Below are 17,770 nucleotides of genomic sequence, written 5' to 3' on the forward strand. Positions count from 1 at the left end.
CATTACTTATGCATACATATGAAACAATACTATCCATTACTTATGCATACATACATACGTAGTACAAGCATAAGAACAGGTGCGGGAATGATCAATGCCAAATTCCCAATGCTGGTTGCTTCTTAGGAAGCAGAGGGATGAGACTGGGGCCACACCAGGGTCTTCAATGGTGTCTATAATGTCTCTTCTTAGAAGTGACTTGCAATATATTTTTTCAATTGAAATTTGTATTGAGATAATGGTAGATTCACATGCAGTTGTAAGAAATAATGCAGAGAGATCCCCTATACGCTTTGCCCAGTTTCCAGAATGGTAACATTTTGCAAAAGTATAATATACTGTCACAACCAGGATATTGATACTGACACCAGTATCCACCAATCTTACTCAGATTTCCCCAGTTCTGCTTGTATTCATTCGTGGATCTGTGTGTTGAGTTCTACACAGTTTTGCCACCTGTAAAGATCTGTGTATCCACCATCACAGTGAAGCCACTGAGAGAATGCCTTCTCTGCAAGAATGGCTTGTGTTGCCCTTTCATAACCATGCCTGCTCCCCTCCACCCCTAGCCCTGTCCCTAAACCCAGTCAACCACTACCCTGACCTCCACATTTAAATTTCTGTCATTTGGAAAATGTTCTATCAATGGAATTGTATAGAATGTAATCTTTTGGGATTGGCTTTTTCTTTTTTTGCACAGAATAATTCCCTGGAGATTCATCCAAGTTGTTGTGGGTATCAGCAGTTCATCCCTTTTCATGGCAGAGTAGTATTCCATAGTATGAATGTACCAGAGTTTGTTTCATCATTCACTTTTTGAAATACATCTGGACCAATTCCTGTTTTGGGCTATTAGAATATCCACAATGTTTTAACTCTTCAATTGGGTGGTGGGTATTTGGATTTTTATTGTATTATTTATTCTACTTTTTGATGCAAAGAATATTTCGTAATTAATAAAAAGGAAGGAAGGAAGGAAGAAAGAGATACCAGTAATGCTGGTCCAGCCTTGTGCAGCCCCTGTGCTAAAGAGAGGGCTGTCAGAGTCCGGGGTGACAACTGAGGCCAAGGGTCTGGGCCCCTGGCAGTTCTGGTGCTCAGGAAGCAGATCTCAGACACCTACTTGCTTCAAGGTCCTAAGTCTTGTGGGCACAAGGAAGCCTGTCCAAGTCCTTCAGACTGGGCAGAGGTGGGGCAGGGGTGGGGAGAGGGGGTAAGTGTCAGAGGAATCCCCCATCTGGTTGCAGAGCCCTTTCTCCGGCCTGGGTGTGTGGATGGGCTGCCCTCAAACGGGAAGATCACAAACAAGGCAGAAGAAAAGAGGGTAGCGCTCAAGGTAGAAGAATGAAATCTGGCATCTCCCGAAGGCCCCTGAGAAAAGTCCAGAATTGCAGCAAAGTGGCTGCCTGAACGGTACTAGAATGGAGAATGCCATTGGAAGGAAACAGAAACCCTGGGAACTTTCTTCCGACTTGAGGTTAAAGCAGTTTGGGAGTTTTGTTTCCAGGGGGTGGAGAAGGAGGCCCTGCTGCTCTCCGTTTCTGCCAGGTGCAGGAGAGACAGGGGTAGGCCTGGCTTCCAGGGAGCCTCCCACACCCCTGCCCAGGTAGCTTCCGCCTTCTTTGCCTAAATCCCTGCAAACATCAATTATAAATTTCTTAGGCCCGGGACGAGTGTGGGGCAGTGACAGATTCTTGCTACAAACATCCCCTAGGGGCTGCCTGGTGCTCAGACATCCTCCCCTCAAGAGGCCCCAGGTGGGACATTCAGAAAATCACCTTCCAGGTGGTCTGGGAGAACGAAGAGGATTTTGACAGGTTCAAACTATCCAAAGGGCTCCCCACTCCGAGGGAGAGCATTTGTAAAGGCCCAGGGGCCTGGAAATGCTATGATCACAGCTACTACCCTTGCTGCTAATAATAATAACACCATGACTTACATTGATGGAGAGCGCTCAGGGCCAGGCGTGGTGCCAAGAGCTTGCGGTGTATCATCTCACTTGATCCTAACAACAGCAAATGATTGTCATGTCCCTTCTCCACACGAAGTTACAGAGGCACAGGGTGTTAAGAAACTTGCTCCGTGACACACCTTGGAAGTAGGAGAGTCAGGATTTGAACCCGGAGCCTGAGCTCCTTGCTGTTTAGGACAGACTCTTCTGAGGACAGGGATGATACACAGCCTTCTATGATACAATGAGAAGTCTGGGCTGCCTCTGCAGGGCAAGAGCAAGTCACAGAATCACAAGTAAGCACACCCCTGTTTCAGGGATGCTATCTCGGAGGCTGTCTGGAGTTCCCTCCTCAACGTCTCTGAAGGCCCAACTCCTTTGTTGTATGCTTTTCTTCTGAACTTCCTCCTTATTTCACATGTTAACATCTCAGTGAACTACTCTGAAGCTTGTTCTGGAGGATCAGGCAGCACCCTTTCCATAACTGCAGACACTGGTGAGGTTGCTAAACCAGCACAGGAAGCTTCGTCTCTGCAGAGTGTTCCAGACCACGAAACTCCTCATGGCCCACCTCTGCTCCATCTCCGCACTCTGACCCTCCCCTGGGCATGGCTGGATCAGAACCCACCCCGTGGCCTCCAGGACAAGACACAAGCACCATGAAGCCTAAGGGCCAGTAGTTCTCTGAAACCTGGATGCTGTGTTCTTTGCAGTTCCCCAGATTTTACCCACTGCTCTGGGCCCATGAGGCTGTCCAGGGCCCCTCTCCACTCTCTGAGACATCCCCACACAATGGAGGGGGAGAAGGTGGCCTTTGTAGTCAGTGGGTTCTAGGTTCAAGATCTGCCACCTGCCACCTGTGTGAGCTACAGAAAGCTCTCCGGCTCCTTGGGCCTAGGTTGCGAGGAGGTTGGGTGAAAAGACCTCAAAGGTTCCTCCAGCCTTGCAACTCCTCCTGGAGAACCCACAGTGCCCAGGCCGAGCAGACGCTCATCTCTGAGATGGTAACAACTCCCACTGCTGCAACGGGCCGTTGTGAAGATCAACGAGAGAACACACAGGAAAACACTGGCCAACCGCAACATGCTTTACAGGGTGAGAGCTTCTGTTATTACGTTATAACCTAGTTTCTCTGCAGTGCCTCCCGACTCCCTGTCTTGTTGTGTGCGTGTGTTTCCTTTGGTGGCGGGGAGAAGAGTGAGAAGCGGGCATGGGAGGCTGGGGGACGGGGAGGGAGCTGCAGGGCATTTCTCAGCCCACGTTTGGATGTGCTGGCCCACGCCCTGACACGTTCTGAGCAGAGATAATGAACCGGCTCAGACACTGCTCATCGCTGCAGACAGGGCTCACGGGGGAAACAGCAGGAGTCAGAAAGGAGGCCCCTCTGCCGGCTGGCAGAGCCCGGTGCCCTCCCCCGCCTGCAGGCTGGGGCACTGCCTCCTGCGTGTCAGAGATATGGAGGCAGGTGACCCAGCAGTCACATCTGACTTGGACAGGCCAAGACAGGAGTCGGGCGGCAGCGGGGCTGGGAGGACGGCTCTGACAGGGTCAGGAAGAGGGGGACAGCTGTGCTCACTGCTGGAAAAGAAGGCTTTTATTGGGATTCAGAATTGAACCAGCTTCAGGCCTTGCCCTCGGGAAGATCCCGTAAGGTAGGAGTAGAGCTGAGCCTGGGGTTGGAAGTCGGGCAGGGTGAGCCGCTGCCATCTCTGCCTCTGCCACTGAGTCACTTGGACAATGCCCTCACTTCTCTCCGCCTCGGTTTCCTCATCTATAAAATGGGGACGATGATGACAATAATAGTTGAGTTGCTGTTAATAAGTGAGACAGCACAGTAATTGTAATGCATTATTTAATAATAATGTTAGTTATAATTATTAGGGGGAAGAAAGTTAATTAATCATTCAACACACATGTCATGAGCCTGTTCCGTGCCAGGCATCATTCAGGAATTCTCACCTGTGCAGGCCTCACGGGGCACTAGTGTGGATGTTGACAGAGGGAAGTATGGAGTTTTGGGGAGATAAAGAAGGGCCACCCACCTTCCTTTCACAACTCTCCCTACATCCTCCCCACCTCCACAGGTTACTCCTTTCTGTTCACACCCCACCTGCCTGGTCCTGGGTCAACAGTTTCTTCCTTAAATGATGGTGCCGAGGGCAAGAGCTTGAGTCGAGCCCCCAAATTAACTAGCAACCCTGGGAAAATCCCAAACTCTCTCCCCAGAAAAGGCAATCACTAAGAAGCTTTTTCTAAATTATTTTTCTTTCTTTTTTTTTTTTGGTGAGGAAGATTGCCCCTGAACTAACATCCTTGCCATTCTTCCTCTGTTTTGTATATGGGATGCCACCATAGCATGGCTTGATGAGTGGTGTGTAGATCTGTGCCCAGGATCCAAACCCGTGAACCCCAGGCCACTGAAGCAGAGCATGCAAACTTAACCGCTACACCACTGGGCCAGCTCATCACTAAGAAGCTTTATCGCCACCTGGATGTCTCAGCTTCCCTGACATGAAGTACTCCAAACAGACTGAATATTAACTGTGTCTCTGAAGGAAGAACCAGGAAATGTTGTCTTTGATAACTCAGATGGATCACCCAATCCCTTAGATAATTCCAGGAGCTCCGGGGACATTGTGCACTCACGTGGTCCCCAAGAGTGGCATCCTGTTCATGGCCTGCAGCCTCCTTCATCAGCCTTGCCCCCTCTCGTGAACGTGTGTTGGGCTGGATGGGGGTAGGGAACTCACTCCTCCTAACACTTACTAAGTACCTGCTAAGTGCCAGGGGAGTTACATGTATGATTTCATTTAACCCTCAGAACCACCTTGTGAGGAGAGGGGTTATTATCCCATTTTACAGAGAAGGAAACTGAGGCAGAGAGAAATTAACTAGTCCATCCAAGGTCATACAGGTTGTTAAGTGAAGGAGGCAGCATTTGAACTTAGGGGTGTCCGGCTCCAGCACTATGGCTCATTCACTTACACCAGTGGTTCCCAGTCTTTCTGTTCGTTATAACCCCCCCACACCCCCACCAAGGAGCCTTCATAGACATTATTTTTTCCAAATCCCTCCCCCCCATGAAATTTTAATGCCGTAGATGAACTGTACATCTGTTTATGTCCTGTGGCCCTTTGGAGGGTCACACAGCATCATAATAACTAAGAGTTTTTCACCCCTAGCCCCCCGAGAACCAATTTTGCCCCCTTGGGGATAATAGTGCCCCTGATGAGAATGCATAAATTATACCAGTGTTTCTCAAAGTGTTGCCCCCGCAGTGGAGGGAGGCAATGCTTACCCACAGACCAAGACCAGGAAAGGAAAATCAGCAGGACCATGTCTCCTCAAGTGGAGTGTTCATGTTTTCTGTTGAGGGACTGGCTATTTGTGGGATTTTGTTTCTAGATTTGCTATATGCTCAGTAATACTTTAGATTTACTTGCCACTTCCTATGGGATGCCTGCCTAGACACCCCGACCTGAGGCTAGCTTAGCCCCCTTCCACCTGCAGTTTTGTTCTGGCAAAACCGTGATCAGATTCCATGGTCACTGTCCATCTAAATGTCCTTGTACACAAGACGAAGGACCGTGGCTTGTCCATCTCTGCATCCCAAAGCCTAACATGGCCACAGCATGTAGCAGGTGCTCAAACATCTTTGTGGAATGAATAAACTGATGGGCACATGAACTTCAGATTGCTCATGCTGCCTCTGCTGCACCTGGCTAGTGCTTTAGCAAGGACCACATCGGGGATGGCCAGATCATAGCAATAGCGTGTAGGCATGCCTTCAGAATGTGGTACCTTCTGGGCACCTTTCACAAAACCAGAGCTTTCATTTGACAACATCTATAGGCAATGTTTTTGGTCAAGGCCACTGTGGGGCTGAGATGAGCACAGGATGAGATCTCAGAAGAGTGAGGGTGATGACACTGAGAGACGGACTTGGCCTATGGTATGAAAACTTCCCCTTGCTTCTCTTGGCATACTTCATAGACCTTTGAGCAAAAATACAATAAACTGTCAACCAGTAATAACCAGAGAAATCCTAGCTGATGAAGTCTCATGTTGACACCAGTGAAGGACAGCGGTGAGCACTTCAGACTTCTGTTTCCAGCAATATGGCTGCCTACTCACCCTAAGGAATTCCTCTAAGGCAGGGCATGAAAAAATACTAAATTAAACACAAACAAATTTATTTTTAAATATAGACTGAGCTGTCAAGAAAGAGAAGGAAATCCTCAGAGGTCAAAATAACCACAAGACAGCATGATTCCATACAGGTTGCCAAGCACTGAGTGGGCGACAGGGCTGGGGGAACCTGCCAGTCCTTGATGGTCTGGGGCTTGTAGCTTTAAAGGACCAATGAAAGGAACAAAGCAAGGTCCTTCAAAATATGGAAGTCAAACCGAGATCCCCACTTAAGGCAGGACTCCACATTTACTCCTCAGTGAAAGGGTGAATCAGAAAAAAGCAACAAAATCCCACCCCACAGAAGGAGACAGTAGGGAAGCTTGACCCTGGGGCTGGGCAGAGAAGGAGGAAAAACAGAAAGAGGCTCCTCTGAGAATCCCCAATCACAAAATGGCCCTCACGTGGGTCTGGAACTTGACCACATATTACCGTGAGGCCAGAAAAATAGGCCCAAGTCCAAGCCGAGCGTTTAATTTAAAGTAACTCCAAGTTGGTGGTTCCTCCAGGCACCTGGCAGAAGCAAATGCAAGTCCTTTTTGGAGGAACGGATTTTCAACTCAGGCCTCAAAGGAGACCCACAAAGTTTTAAGTCATGAATCCACAATTTAACAAATCGCAGAACACACGAGGAAACAAGCCACCAAGAGCAAGAGACAGCAGAAGCAAGGAACAAATGAATCAGACCTGTGAATCCTACGGGTACTGAAATGATCAGATTCAGAAAACAAAACAGGTGTGTACAATATTTAAAGAAATATATAAGGGTAAGTGAAAGTATAAACAAAGAACAGTCTATCAAAAAAGACCCAGCAGATTGAAAGATAAATAACTGAAACTTCTAGAGATGGAGGGCTGAGGTATGGGCTTCTGGAGACCATTGTTCTAAATATGGCTTGCAGTATCAGAATGAACCTTGGCTTTGGAATCAGAAAACTAAAATGCTGTGCGACTTGGGTCAGTCACTGTCTGTCTCTGGGCCTCAGTTTCTTTATTTGCAAATGAAGGGGTGGAGCTAGATTACCTCATAAGTCCAACTCCATAAACCGCTCACATTTATTGAGCACCTGTTTTTTCGTGCTACCCCTGATTATCAGTACTTTACATAATTTTTAATCCTCGCATAGCCCCTTGAGGTATGGGCTCCTACGATATCCATTTTACATAGTAGGAAACCGAAGCAGAGAGAGACTGAGGAACTTGTCCAGAGTCCAGGGCTGGTGAGCCAGGCTGGGACTCCATTGGTCCGATTCCAGAGCCTCCTCTCTTCCTCTGCACTATCTATCCTTCCAACACGCTTAGCTCTTAACATCTGGGAGTCCAGCTCTAGGATTCTCTGATTCACCAGAAGTCTCCCATAGCAAGGGACAGCTCAATGGCTGGGACAGCTCAATGGCTGGGACAGCTCAATGGCCAGCACAGGCTGTTAACAGCCACTCCAGTGGGGTGGCAAGAACACCATGAAGTTAGTTATCAATAACCAAATATTATTAAGGACATTCTATGAGCAAGGCCTGTGCTTATCTTAGACCAGAGCTATTACGACAGAGCAGCAAGCAGTGACAGATTGCCTGGGCTTACCTTCTGAATATGCAGGTTTGGGAACCTTTCATTCTGAAAGCACTTCTCTGTGCCTTGGTTTCCTTATGTGTAAAATGGGGATGATAATGGTACCTAAGATCGCTGGGTTGTTGTAAGGATTAAATAAGCTAATACAAGTCAGGCGTGCAGGGAGTATGCCACAAATGGTAGTTCTTGCTGCCGCTGTTGTTCTTGTGATTATTTTCAGCCTAGTGGGAAGAAGTTGGGTTTGCACAGCCCACCTTGATTCCATGCCAGGCTCCCCCACTTCCCAGCTGTGTGACTTATAGTCATTGACCCTCTCTGAGGCTCCATGGCCCCATCTGTGAATCAGAAATAACAATGCTTACTTCACCGGTAGTTGTGAGGGTTAAATGGACTGTGAAATGCCTAGCGCAGTGGCTGACATATAATAGGTACTCAACAAATGTCTGTTCTCACCCCTGGAGTGTTTTCTGCACACTCGGCTTTTCCACCATGGTTAGAATCCAAAGAGGCAAAGAATTCTCTGCTCACAGATGTTGACTCACTGTTCTTTTCCACAAAGGGAGCTTTAACAAAAGCAGTGGAGGGTGGAAGATGTCTTAATGCATCCATTTCACAGCAGGCAAGTCAAGGCAATACAGTGGTAGCGGTCCACAGCCTTGGAAACAAGCCTTCAGGCCACGACCTTGGCTGCTATGGCTAAACTGGCCTCCAAGACGTGCAGCTGAAGATGCAATTAGCAACAGGAAGCAAGCCCTACTATTATGAGGATTTGGTCATTGATTCCACCAAAGATAATGACACTGACCTTCCCATTTGGAAATAAACGAGGTATTCAGCTTGTAAATGGCTCTGCGATCATTCTGCGCACCAAGAACTGGGCAGCAGCATCACCTGGGGGACGGGGGACAGGTAAATAAGGGTCATATTAAAGGGGTTTCAGAAGGGCAGTGACATCTCCAGCAGTGGCCATGTCACTCTGCCAATCCCAACCCCGGCAGGCCTCAGGGAAGGGCAGGATTCCACACTGGCCTTCCCAAAGCATAGCAGGCCAGGACCGGAAGTGGTTCCCTCATAAAGATTGCTTTTTTGAGCAAACAGGGAACTCTGGGATTTCAAGTTCAATCTGCGGCACCTTTTGGATTTCATCTTAGGTCACCTGCTCCCTCCACTTCCTTCCTAAGACCATGCATGTGTTCACTTGGTCCAAGAACACTGAGTAAGCAGATACTGTGCGCTGATGATAATGGTGGCATGGTGGGGTGGTGGGCATTCCAGGTGCTCTATGTGAAGAACAAAGGTGCAAACTCAAGGATGGGAAGGAGACCTCGGAGGATAGACAGATGGTCTGGGAAGAAAAAGCCTGAAACCAGCACAAGGGTATCAGTGGCCATGGCAGCACAGCTTGGACTCTGGAACCTCACAAATTGGAGCCTGGCGCCCTCTGGGACCAGACTCAGCATTTTCTCTCCACATGGAGCACAGTGTGGTGGTCCCAAACAGACCTGGCTTCAAACACCAGCTGCACCATGTACTAGGACATATATGTCACTGAGCAAGACATCTCTCTGTGTCTCAGTTTGATCGCTGGAAAATGAGGATTCTCCTATCTCATAGAGCCAGAAACACACAGGTTTTCATAATGAGGATAAAACATGCAATGTGCCTCACACAGACACTAACCCAGAGTAAGAGTTCAATAAATGACCATTTATTCTTGCGTCACTGACATAATTGGCACCATATGTGACAATACAGTCTTAGCCTCATAAGCCTTGTTTGCCTTACTCAATATTTATTTAAGAACTAAGCTCTGCCGTTTAGGATTATTTCTCCAACCTGACCCTGAGAAAAATAATTTCTCTGTTCCAAGCCCTTTGACCTCCCAAGTTCCCATCAACAACCAGGATGGACAGTTCTGGCAGGGCCTGACCACTCACTAGTCTCTGAGTCACTAATAGCTCTAGTTAATAGTAACTCAGGGGTAATAGCTCGATGTGGCCATGTCTTCTATGAAAAGTAAGTGATACACAAGTGGAGATTAGGGGGCCGGCCCCGTAGCGCAGTGGTTAAGTGTGCATGTTCCATTTTGTCGGCCCAGGGTTCGCCGGTTCAGATCCTGTGTGCGGACATGACACCGCCTGGCAAGCCATGCTGTGGTAGACATCCCACATATAAAGTAGAAGAAGATGAGCACAGCTGTTAGCTCAGGGCCAGTCTTCCTCAGCAAAAAGAGGAGGATTGGCAGCAGGTGTTAGCTCAGGGCTAACTTGCCTCAAAAAAAAAAAAAAAAGTGGAGATTATTGATGATCTGCTGTGTGCAGGGAAGCTGCCATGGTAGACTCCAAAAGGGATGGACAAAGAAGCATAATTGGTGTTCCTGGTCAACCTTCCAAGAGTTAAAAAGTGTATTTGGAAAGATACAGTAGAAACATTTTAAAAAGAGCAGTACATAGCAGTAAACACTCTAGGTCAAACAAATGGGGCTGAGTCCATGTGGATAGTGGGAAAAGCAATCGTGGGCTTTGAAGAGGCTGACGCGTTTGAGTCCCAGTTCTGCCATGTACTAGCAAGCTATCCTGGGGTGGGAGGGGGTTCCTCAGTTTATTGATCTGTAAAATAGGGAAAATACCACCTAAATGCCATGACAATTAGAAAACATGGTTCCTGCCTGGCACGTAGTGAGTGCTCAATTCGCTGTTAGTTTCTTTCCTTCTTCTTTCCGTATTTCCCCTTGTCTTCTAGGTAACTGATATTACTTTATTTGTTAGGGAATTAGAATTAGTAGTGGATGAATTTTATGTGCCTGTTGGTGACCACAGTCCTCTGTACATATAAATTTATATCCCATCAAGTAGATCCTTGTGCAAAAGCTTCCAGTGGCTTCTCACTTCTTTCTTTGTTGTTTTGTGAGGAAGACTGGCCCTGAGCTAATATGTGTTGTCAATCTTCCTCTTTTTTTTTCTTGAGGAAGATTGTTGCTGAGCTAACATCTGTGCCAATCTTCCTCTATTTTATGTGGGATGCTGCCATAGCATGGCTTGACGAGCAGTGTTGGGTCCACGCCCAGGATCTGAACCTGCAAACCCCAGGCCCCCGATGTAGAACGCACAAACTTAACCACTACGCTACAGGGCTGGCCTGGCTTCTCACTTTTTTTTTTTTTCAGGAAGATTAGCCCTGAGCTAACTGCTGCCAATCCTCCCCTTTTTGCTGAGGAAGACTGGCCCTGAGCTAACATCCATGCCCATCTTCCTCCACTTTATATGTGGGATGCCTACCACAGCATGGTGTGCCAAGCAGTGCCATGTCCACACCTGGGATCCGAACCGGCAAACCCTGGGCCACCGAAGCGGAATGTGAGCACTTAACTAGTGCGCCACCGGCCTGGCCCCATCACTTCTTAAACAAGAATAACAAAGTCCCAGCTCCTCCACCTGGCATGACAAGCCTTCCTGCATCAGTAAGCTTCAATGTCCCAACCACTCTCCTGCTGCAACGCTCAGCCAAGTGGTACCCACGTGGCTGCTGGGTGTGGAGGAGGGCTTACCTCAGCCTTGAGGATGTTAAGGACGGTAAGAAAAGCTTTTCAGAGGCAGTTACATTTAAATTGAACCTTAAAGAAGGACAAGGATTTTGCCAAGTAGACCAAGATGGGAGACAGCATTCTGGGCCAAAAGAATATTCTGTGCAAAGACCTGGGGCCTCCCCAGGACAGCCAGGCCTCATTCCAGGAGAATTCTCATCCTTTCTCCGCTAAGACTGTATCACTTCCCCTTCTCTCTTTTCTAGATACACAGCTGACTTCTTCCCGACTCCCTGCTGAACTCTGTAGCAAGGATCTTGCCTCCTGCAACCAGTTTTCAAAGTGTGGCCCAGGGACCCCTGTGTGTCCCCAAGCCCCTTTCAGAAAGTCTGTGAGATCAAAAATATATATATAACGCTATGCCATTATTTGACCTTTTCATCCTTATTCTCTTATGAATATACAGTGGAATTTTCCAGATTGAAAAGAGAAGCAGATATATCTTCTATTAAGCCAAATATTAAAGAGATTTGCCAAAACGTAAAGCAATGTCACCTCATACATTTTTTTTGCTTTGGAAAAGTCATTTTTCATAAAAATGTGTTATATATGTTAACACAAGGTTTTGTTATTATTATTTTAAATAATCCATAAACAACAATTTCAGCATTTTTTTCAGGGCTAATTACTAGTATGACAAATTTTGATCGATATAATTCACATAAATAAAAACTCTTGGGGGTCCTCAATAATTTTGAAGGGTAAACCAGGGTCCAAAGCCAGAGAGTTCGAGAACCACTGCTTTAGGGCAAACGATGAAGACGGTAGGGAGGGCAAAGTGCGTCATCCACCTTGGGGAACTTCTCAAGTGGCAATTTCTGCCCATTACTGGGAAAAGGGCCCACAGGCAATCTGTCCCTAGCTGGACCTTTCTGTCTTGCCCATCCCTGCACCCCTCACCTTCCTGTCCTCAGGCCCCCTCTCTCTCTTAGCTGTAACCTCTTCAGGGCTCAGGGAGGTGTGTGGTCAGGAGGTTTTGGTGTCAGAAAGCCAAACAAATGACTCAGTGTCTCTGATTTGCATTTCCTAGATGGCTAAAAAGGTTGAGCATTTTTTATGGGCTTATTGGCCATTTCTGTATTTTCTTTGGAGAAATATCTATTCAAACTCTTTGCCCATTTTAGAATAAGGCTGTTTGTCCTTTTAGTGCTGAATTGTAAGCGTTCTTTCTATAGTCTGGCTACAAATTCCTTATCAGATCATGATTTGCAAATTTTTTTTCCATCTCATGGTTGTCTTTTCACTTTCTTTTTGGTGTCTTTTGAAACACAAAAGTTTTTAATTTTGATAATGTCCAATTAATGTATTTTATCTGCTTCCTCCCTTTTGTATGCACTAAACCATTGCCTCATCTAAGGTCATGAACAATTATGTGTATGTTTACTTCTAAGGCTTTATAGTTTTAGCTCTTAGATTCAGGTCAGTGATCCATTTTGAGTTAATTTTTGTATATGGTATAAGGAAGGGGTCCGACTTCATGCTTTCGCATGTGGATCTCCAGTTCTCCCAGCACCATTTGCTGAAGAGATGACTCAGTGTCTGAGCTTTAGTCACCTCATCTCTAAAATGAGATTTAAAAGACCACTTTGCAGGGTACTATGAGCATTCAAGGAGATAGACGGAAAAAAGGGCCCTATGGAGGGGTCCCTGACACCAGCAGACAGTTAATGCCTCTAACTGAAGGGACAATGGATTCGAAAGTGCTCCAAAACACTGGTCATCCTTACTATAATTGGACCACAGCTTGTCCGTCCCTAGAGGTCTTTGGCATCCATGGTCCCTCTGCTTGTCACAGAGCCTGTACCATCCTCAGGACACTAGTTTGCAACTCCTCTCCAGGGAACCCCTTTTCTGAGTGGCCCTGATGACCTTTTTCTTCTCCCCTTCTCTTTTTTCTTTCTTCTTTTGTACCACAAGTTTTGCATTAAGTGCTCTTGGTATTAATTAATAAATTAATTAAAAACGGTTAACCCACTCAAATCTTTTCTGGAACGCTGCTGGGAAGGGATGAATGAACGAGTGGGTCAATCCATCAAAAGGCCCCTAATTTAAAGTCAGAAAAGTGAAGCCCCTGGAGCTATGCAGGCCAGCCCATGGGTAAGGCTCCTATCCACCCTACCCCCTCCCACTCTGGAGAGATCCTTTTAAATCACATCTCCCTCCTCCGTGGTGTTTGCAACACCTCCCGATTTAGTTTTCTCTCTGAATTTCATTAGTGTCCCATTTGCCTCTTCTTCCTGCTCTCTGAGGCAGGCGTTAAGCAGGAGGAGACTGAGCTGGCAACAAGGGCTCCTGCCTCCTGACTGGGGACACGCAGAGGAGCAGGAGGACTGGTACCCTGGGCTGCGATTCCAGATGCTGCTCTGTCCACTGGGCTCAGGCCAGCAGACAGTAACTGGACCCTAACTGCATGCCAGGCCCTGGGGCTGAGAGATGAGGAGCTGTATTTGCCCTGGAAACTCCCAGGCTCCCGGGGATGGATGGTGCCTGCGCAAGGCGCTCAGGACCTTCGCCTTCCTGCGCAGGCAGTGAGTGAGAAAGAATGAGGGAGTGAGTGGGGGGAGAATCCAGGAAGAGGGGCTGGAGGGGTATGGACAGCAGAGCATAACAAGTAATGATATGGAATATGGTGCTCAGTTATTCGTTGTTCATTCGCTCATTCAATATCTAATAACTGAGGCCCTGCTCCGTGCCAGGCAGTGTTCCAGGCGGATGAACACCACCGGACCAGCGCAAAGTATGTCCCTGCCCTCGTGTAGCTTACATTCCAATGGAGGAAGACGGGAAATAGATAATTAAACTTGCAGAGTAATATTTAATGCGTCAGGGTGGTGGTAAAAGCTATGTAGAAATGTTCCAGTGGCAGAGGGGCACAGGAAGACCTGGAGGGGTGCACTGCTCCTCGTAAGGGGTGGCGGGGCAGGCCTCCCGCGCTCACCTCCTCTACGCCCACCTTGCTCACACTGCTGGCCTCCTGCCGCTCCCTGAGCAGCAAACACAGTCGTGTGTGTTTAGGACCTTTCAGCCCCTCCGTGCTCTGCTCACGGAGACAGTGACGCAGAGATCTGTTCACGGCTGTTCCTCTGCCTGAAACGCTTTCCCCAAGACTGGAAACAGGCTTCTATGCCTTTGCTCTGAGGCCAAAGTGTGCTTATGGTTCAAGGAACAGCAAAGAGGCCAATGAGTGAGGGGTGCACAGAGAGGGGGTCAGGGAGGGCACGGGCCAGCTCCTCTGAGTCCTGGTGGGTCGCGGTGAGGCCTTGGGCTTTTCTTCTGTGTGAGATGGGGAGCCACAGGAGGAGATTGAGCAGAGGAGTGATCTGATCTGATTGATGTTTTAACAGCTGCCTTTGTGTGAGATTCTGGGAGGGAAGGACGGGAGCAGAGCCCCGTGAGGCCATTGCAATAATCCAGGTCTGAGATGGTGGCTTGGACCAGTGTGAGGACAGAGGAGGTGATCACACGTGTTGAGGAGGGGAGAAAAGTGATGGGGTCATTGTAAAAATAGCACAGTGTGCAAGGGGAGGGAAGGCGGGATGAGGCCGGAGAGAAAAGGAGGAACATTCCAGGCAGAAGATGCCAAGGCTCAGAGTCAACCCCATCCTGCTAGACTCAGATCCTGCTACTTATATTTCTGCGATTTCTTCCTTCCCTCAATGCAGATGAGTTCAAGAAGCCGTGCTCTGAGCCCAGCCATCTGGGCAGTACCAACATGGGGAGGAGCGACCCAGTATCTGGGCTCCATGAGGCTCCCTCTGTCAGATCTGAAAGCTGTGTTCACATGTGACACCCGCAGGATGTTAGGGGAACCAGGGGGAGAAAGGCCCGGGATGGGGCGATTTAGAGGAGCAACAGGAGACTCTTTTTCTTGGGGTTTAGATGGAGTGGGGGATGAGATTCGATTTTTCATTTGAACTTTCCCATCATCACTACGAGTGAGCATGATGGGGTTGAAGAGTTCACCTTGAGCTTAGTTACCTCCCTTGCCGAGTGAACCTCAGTTTTCTTAAACATGGAATGGTAAGAACTACCTCATGGGCTTGTAGGAGTTGAATGAGATGCATAAATCAAGTACTTGGCACAATGCCTCAATAAACGTGACCCCATTTTGCCTGTCCCTCTATGAAAAGCTAAAAATCTTAATAGATCCCCTCAGAGAACTATATGTCTCTACTGCCCAGCATTTATCTTGGTTCCTATTTATACATTCTTCAGGCTGAGAGGAGCAGCTACTTTCGTTTTTGTTTCTTGTTCTACCCCCAGAGCCTAGCCTGGTGCTGGGCCTGTTGTAAGTATTCAACATGTTTTGGCTGAATAGTCCAGTAAACGACTGAATCTGAGGTTAGGTAAGATGTAGGCTCCCGCGCTTTTTAGCTGAGAGACTTCAGACAAGCTAGTTCATTTCTCTGAGCCTGAGTTTCCTTCCCTTAAAATGGAAATGATACCTACCATGGCAGAGGCAGCTACTGCGCATCAAATTGCCATTTCTTTCTCACATTTCCCAGAGCCCCAGAAATCACGCAGGACCACGTGTCTAGTTCTGGCCCATGGGTTGCATGTCACTTCTGGGCCAAAGCATTTAAGAGCCAATGCTCAAACTTCTGGCCATCTCTTCCCTTGCTGCAGAGACCAAGGTGGTATACCCAAAACATGGCAGAACTTTCACCAGCCTGGCCCCTGAGTCACGAGGTAGAGCAGAGACCTCCACCCGCCTCGGTTAGATATGTAGTGTGAGCTAGAAATAAGCCTTTGCTGTGTTAAGCCACTGAGATTGTGGAGTTAATTTCTTCCTGCAGCATAACTGAGCCTCGCAGGACTCGGAATCCTACCTTGCAAGAGTGCTTGAATGGATAAGAAGAAATGCTTGGTTCACAGTAGGTTTTCAGCAAAGAGCTTGCTCCCCGGGCCCTGGATCCTTCCTCTGCTTCTTCAGCCTTCCTCACCATGACCCAGCCTCCATTACGGTTCTACCTTTTTCTGTGCCGTGTTCCTTCTCTAGTTTGAAACATCGTTCCACGTTTCCCACTCAACCCAGCTGTGTCCTATTGTTTTTGTCTCTGCTCTTCTGCACAGCAATGTGAAGAGCCTCTGCCAGAGAGCCATTCTGGCCAGCTGGACCTGGCTTCTACCACCTGTCCTCTGGGAAGCCACCCACTCACCTCCTCCTGTCCCATTCTCAACTATGTCAACTATGCCTCTCATCCTACTCCAGCTCAGCCTGAAATGGAGCTACTGAATGCTGGACCCTGCTGCTGGTCTCCTGGATCCTCGAATGACCCTGATCATCACTGCTGGTCCTGGACCTGCATGGTGCTTCCTGGCTGCTGATGGGGTTCAGGGAAGGCCACCCCAAGATGCGGCACTCTGGTATGCAGACTATTTCAAGCTGAAGACAATAAAGGCTCAGACTCAGCAAGAACATTTGACCTTTCCCCCCTAAGTGCCTAAAAGAAATTTAAAATAAAGGCCTGTCCCCAAGACAGGCCATCATCGTAGATAACTTTGGGTTCTGGTAGACTGGGAGGATCCTTGCTAAGCCCACTCTTATCAAAGTTCTATTTACCAAACATTTGCTTTTCCATTTCCATGTGGGTTGCCTTCCTCCCCTTTGAAGGCCCAAACCACTACCCCAAATGTCCTCCTTATCTGTGGCCGAAGATACTTAAACAGGTAGCCTCAGCCAGTTGGCTGAGTTGCTCAGGTTGCCTGAGGCCTCTCCCATGTATACATGTTATAAAGCTTTGTTTAATTTTTTGCTGTTATTCTGCCTCATGTGAATTTAATTCATTGTCCAGCCAGAAGAACCCAGAGCGGGTAGAGGAAATGTCTTCCTCCCCTACACTGCCAGGTCTCCCATTGCATCCCAGCTGGATGCCTGGCCCTTGCCTGCCCTGCCCTGCCCTCCTACCATGCTGGCTATCCGCTTGGCTTCCAGCACCCACCTGTCTTCCCACTGCGTCTGCTCCCCAAGAAAGCTACCTCCACTGTGGCCTGACCTCCTCCACTTCTCATGCTGCTTAGTGGCAAAAGCCTTCAACCAAAAAGTATGCACATTTTCAGATTCCAAGATGGTATTTGTCATCAAGATCACAGGTTGGCAGTTGATGATGCAGAAAATCAGAGCAGACAAGGGGACTGACCTGGCTCCATGTCAGCACGTTCTGAAGAGTCAACAGTGTCCGTGGGCCCTGTAGCCCTCTCTTCAGGGCCATCAGATCCTGGAGGGCCGGTCGGGATCCTTTCTGTTGAAGCAGAGAACACAGACCCAACTGAGTGAGGTGGCAGGATACCCTCCACCCTTTGTCACAGATCTCTCTCCAGCAGTCCATGCAAACACACACCACTGGGGAGATGAGGCTCGTTCCTCGTCCCACAGCAATGAAGAGAAGCAAGAGGGGGTCCCAAACACCCAGAAAATCCCACACCACTGCACTTCCTCTCTGCAGCCTTCCTGGGAGGCTCTGCTGTGCCGCCTTCTG

The 17,770-nt window shown here is 48.1% G+C and overlaps 1 protein-coding gene across 6 annotated transcripts in view; it reads right to left on the reverse strand.

Annotated features, from left to right (window-relative positions):
• Positions 1-17,770, reverse strand: part of TENM4 (teneurin transmembrane protein 4) — a 727,387-nt gene that overhangs the window by 485,320 nt on the left and 224,297 nt on the right. For all 6 annotated transcript variants that reach the window (XM_046686180.1, XM_046686184.1, XM_046686179.1 and 3 more), the window contains one exon: positions 17,432-17,533. In XM_046686180.1, coding sequence (XP_046542136.1) covers positions 17,432-17,441 — 10 coding nt within the window. In that variant the 5' untranslated portion in view covers positions 17,442-17,533. The remainder of the gene's footprint in view (positions 1-17,431; positions 17,534-17,770) is intronic.

Source organism: Equus quagga, chromosome 14 (genome assembly GCF_021613505.1).
Source record: "Equus quagga isolate Etosha38 chromosome 14, UCLA_HA_Equagga_1.0, whole genome shotgun sequence".
In the NCBI taxonomy this organism is placed as follows: Eukaryota; Metazoa; Chordata; class Mammalia; order Perissodactyla; family Equidae; genus Equus; species Equus quagga.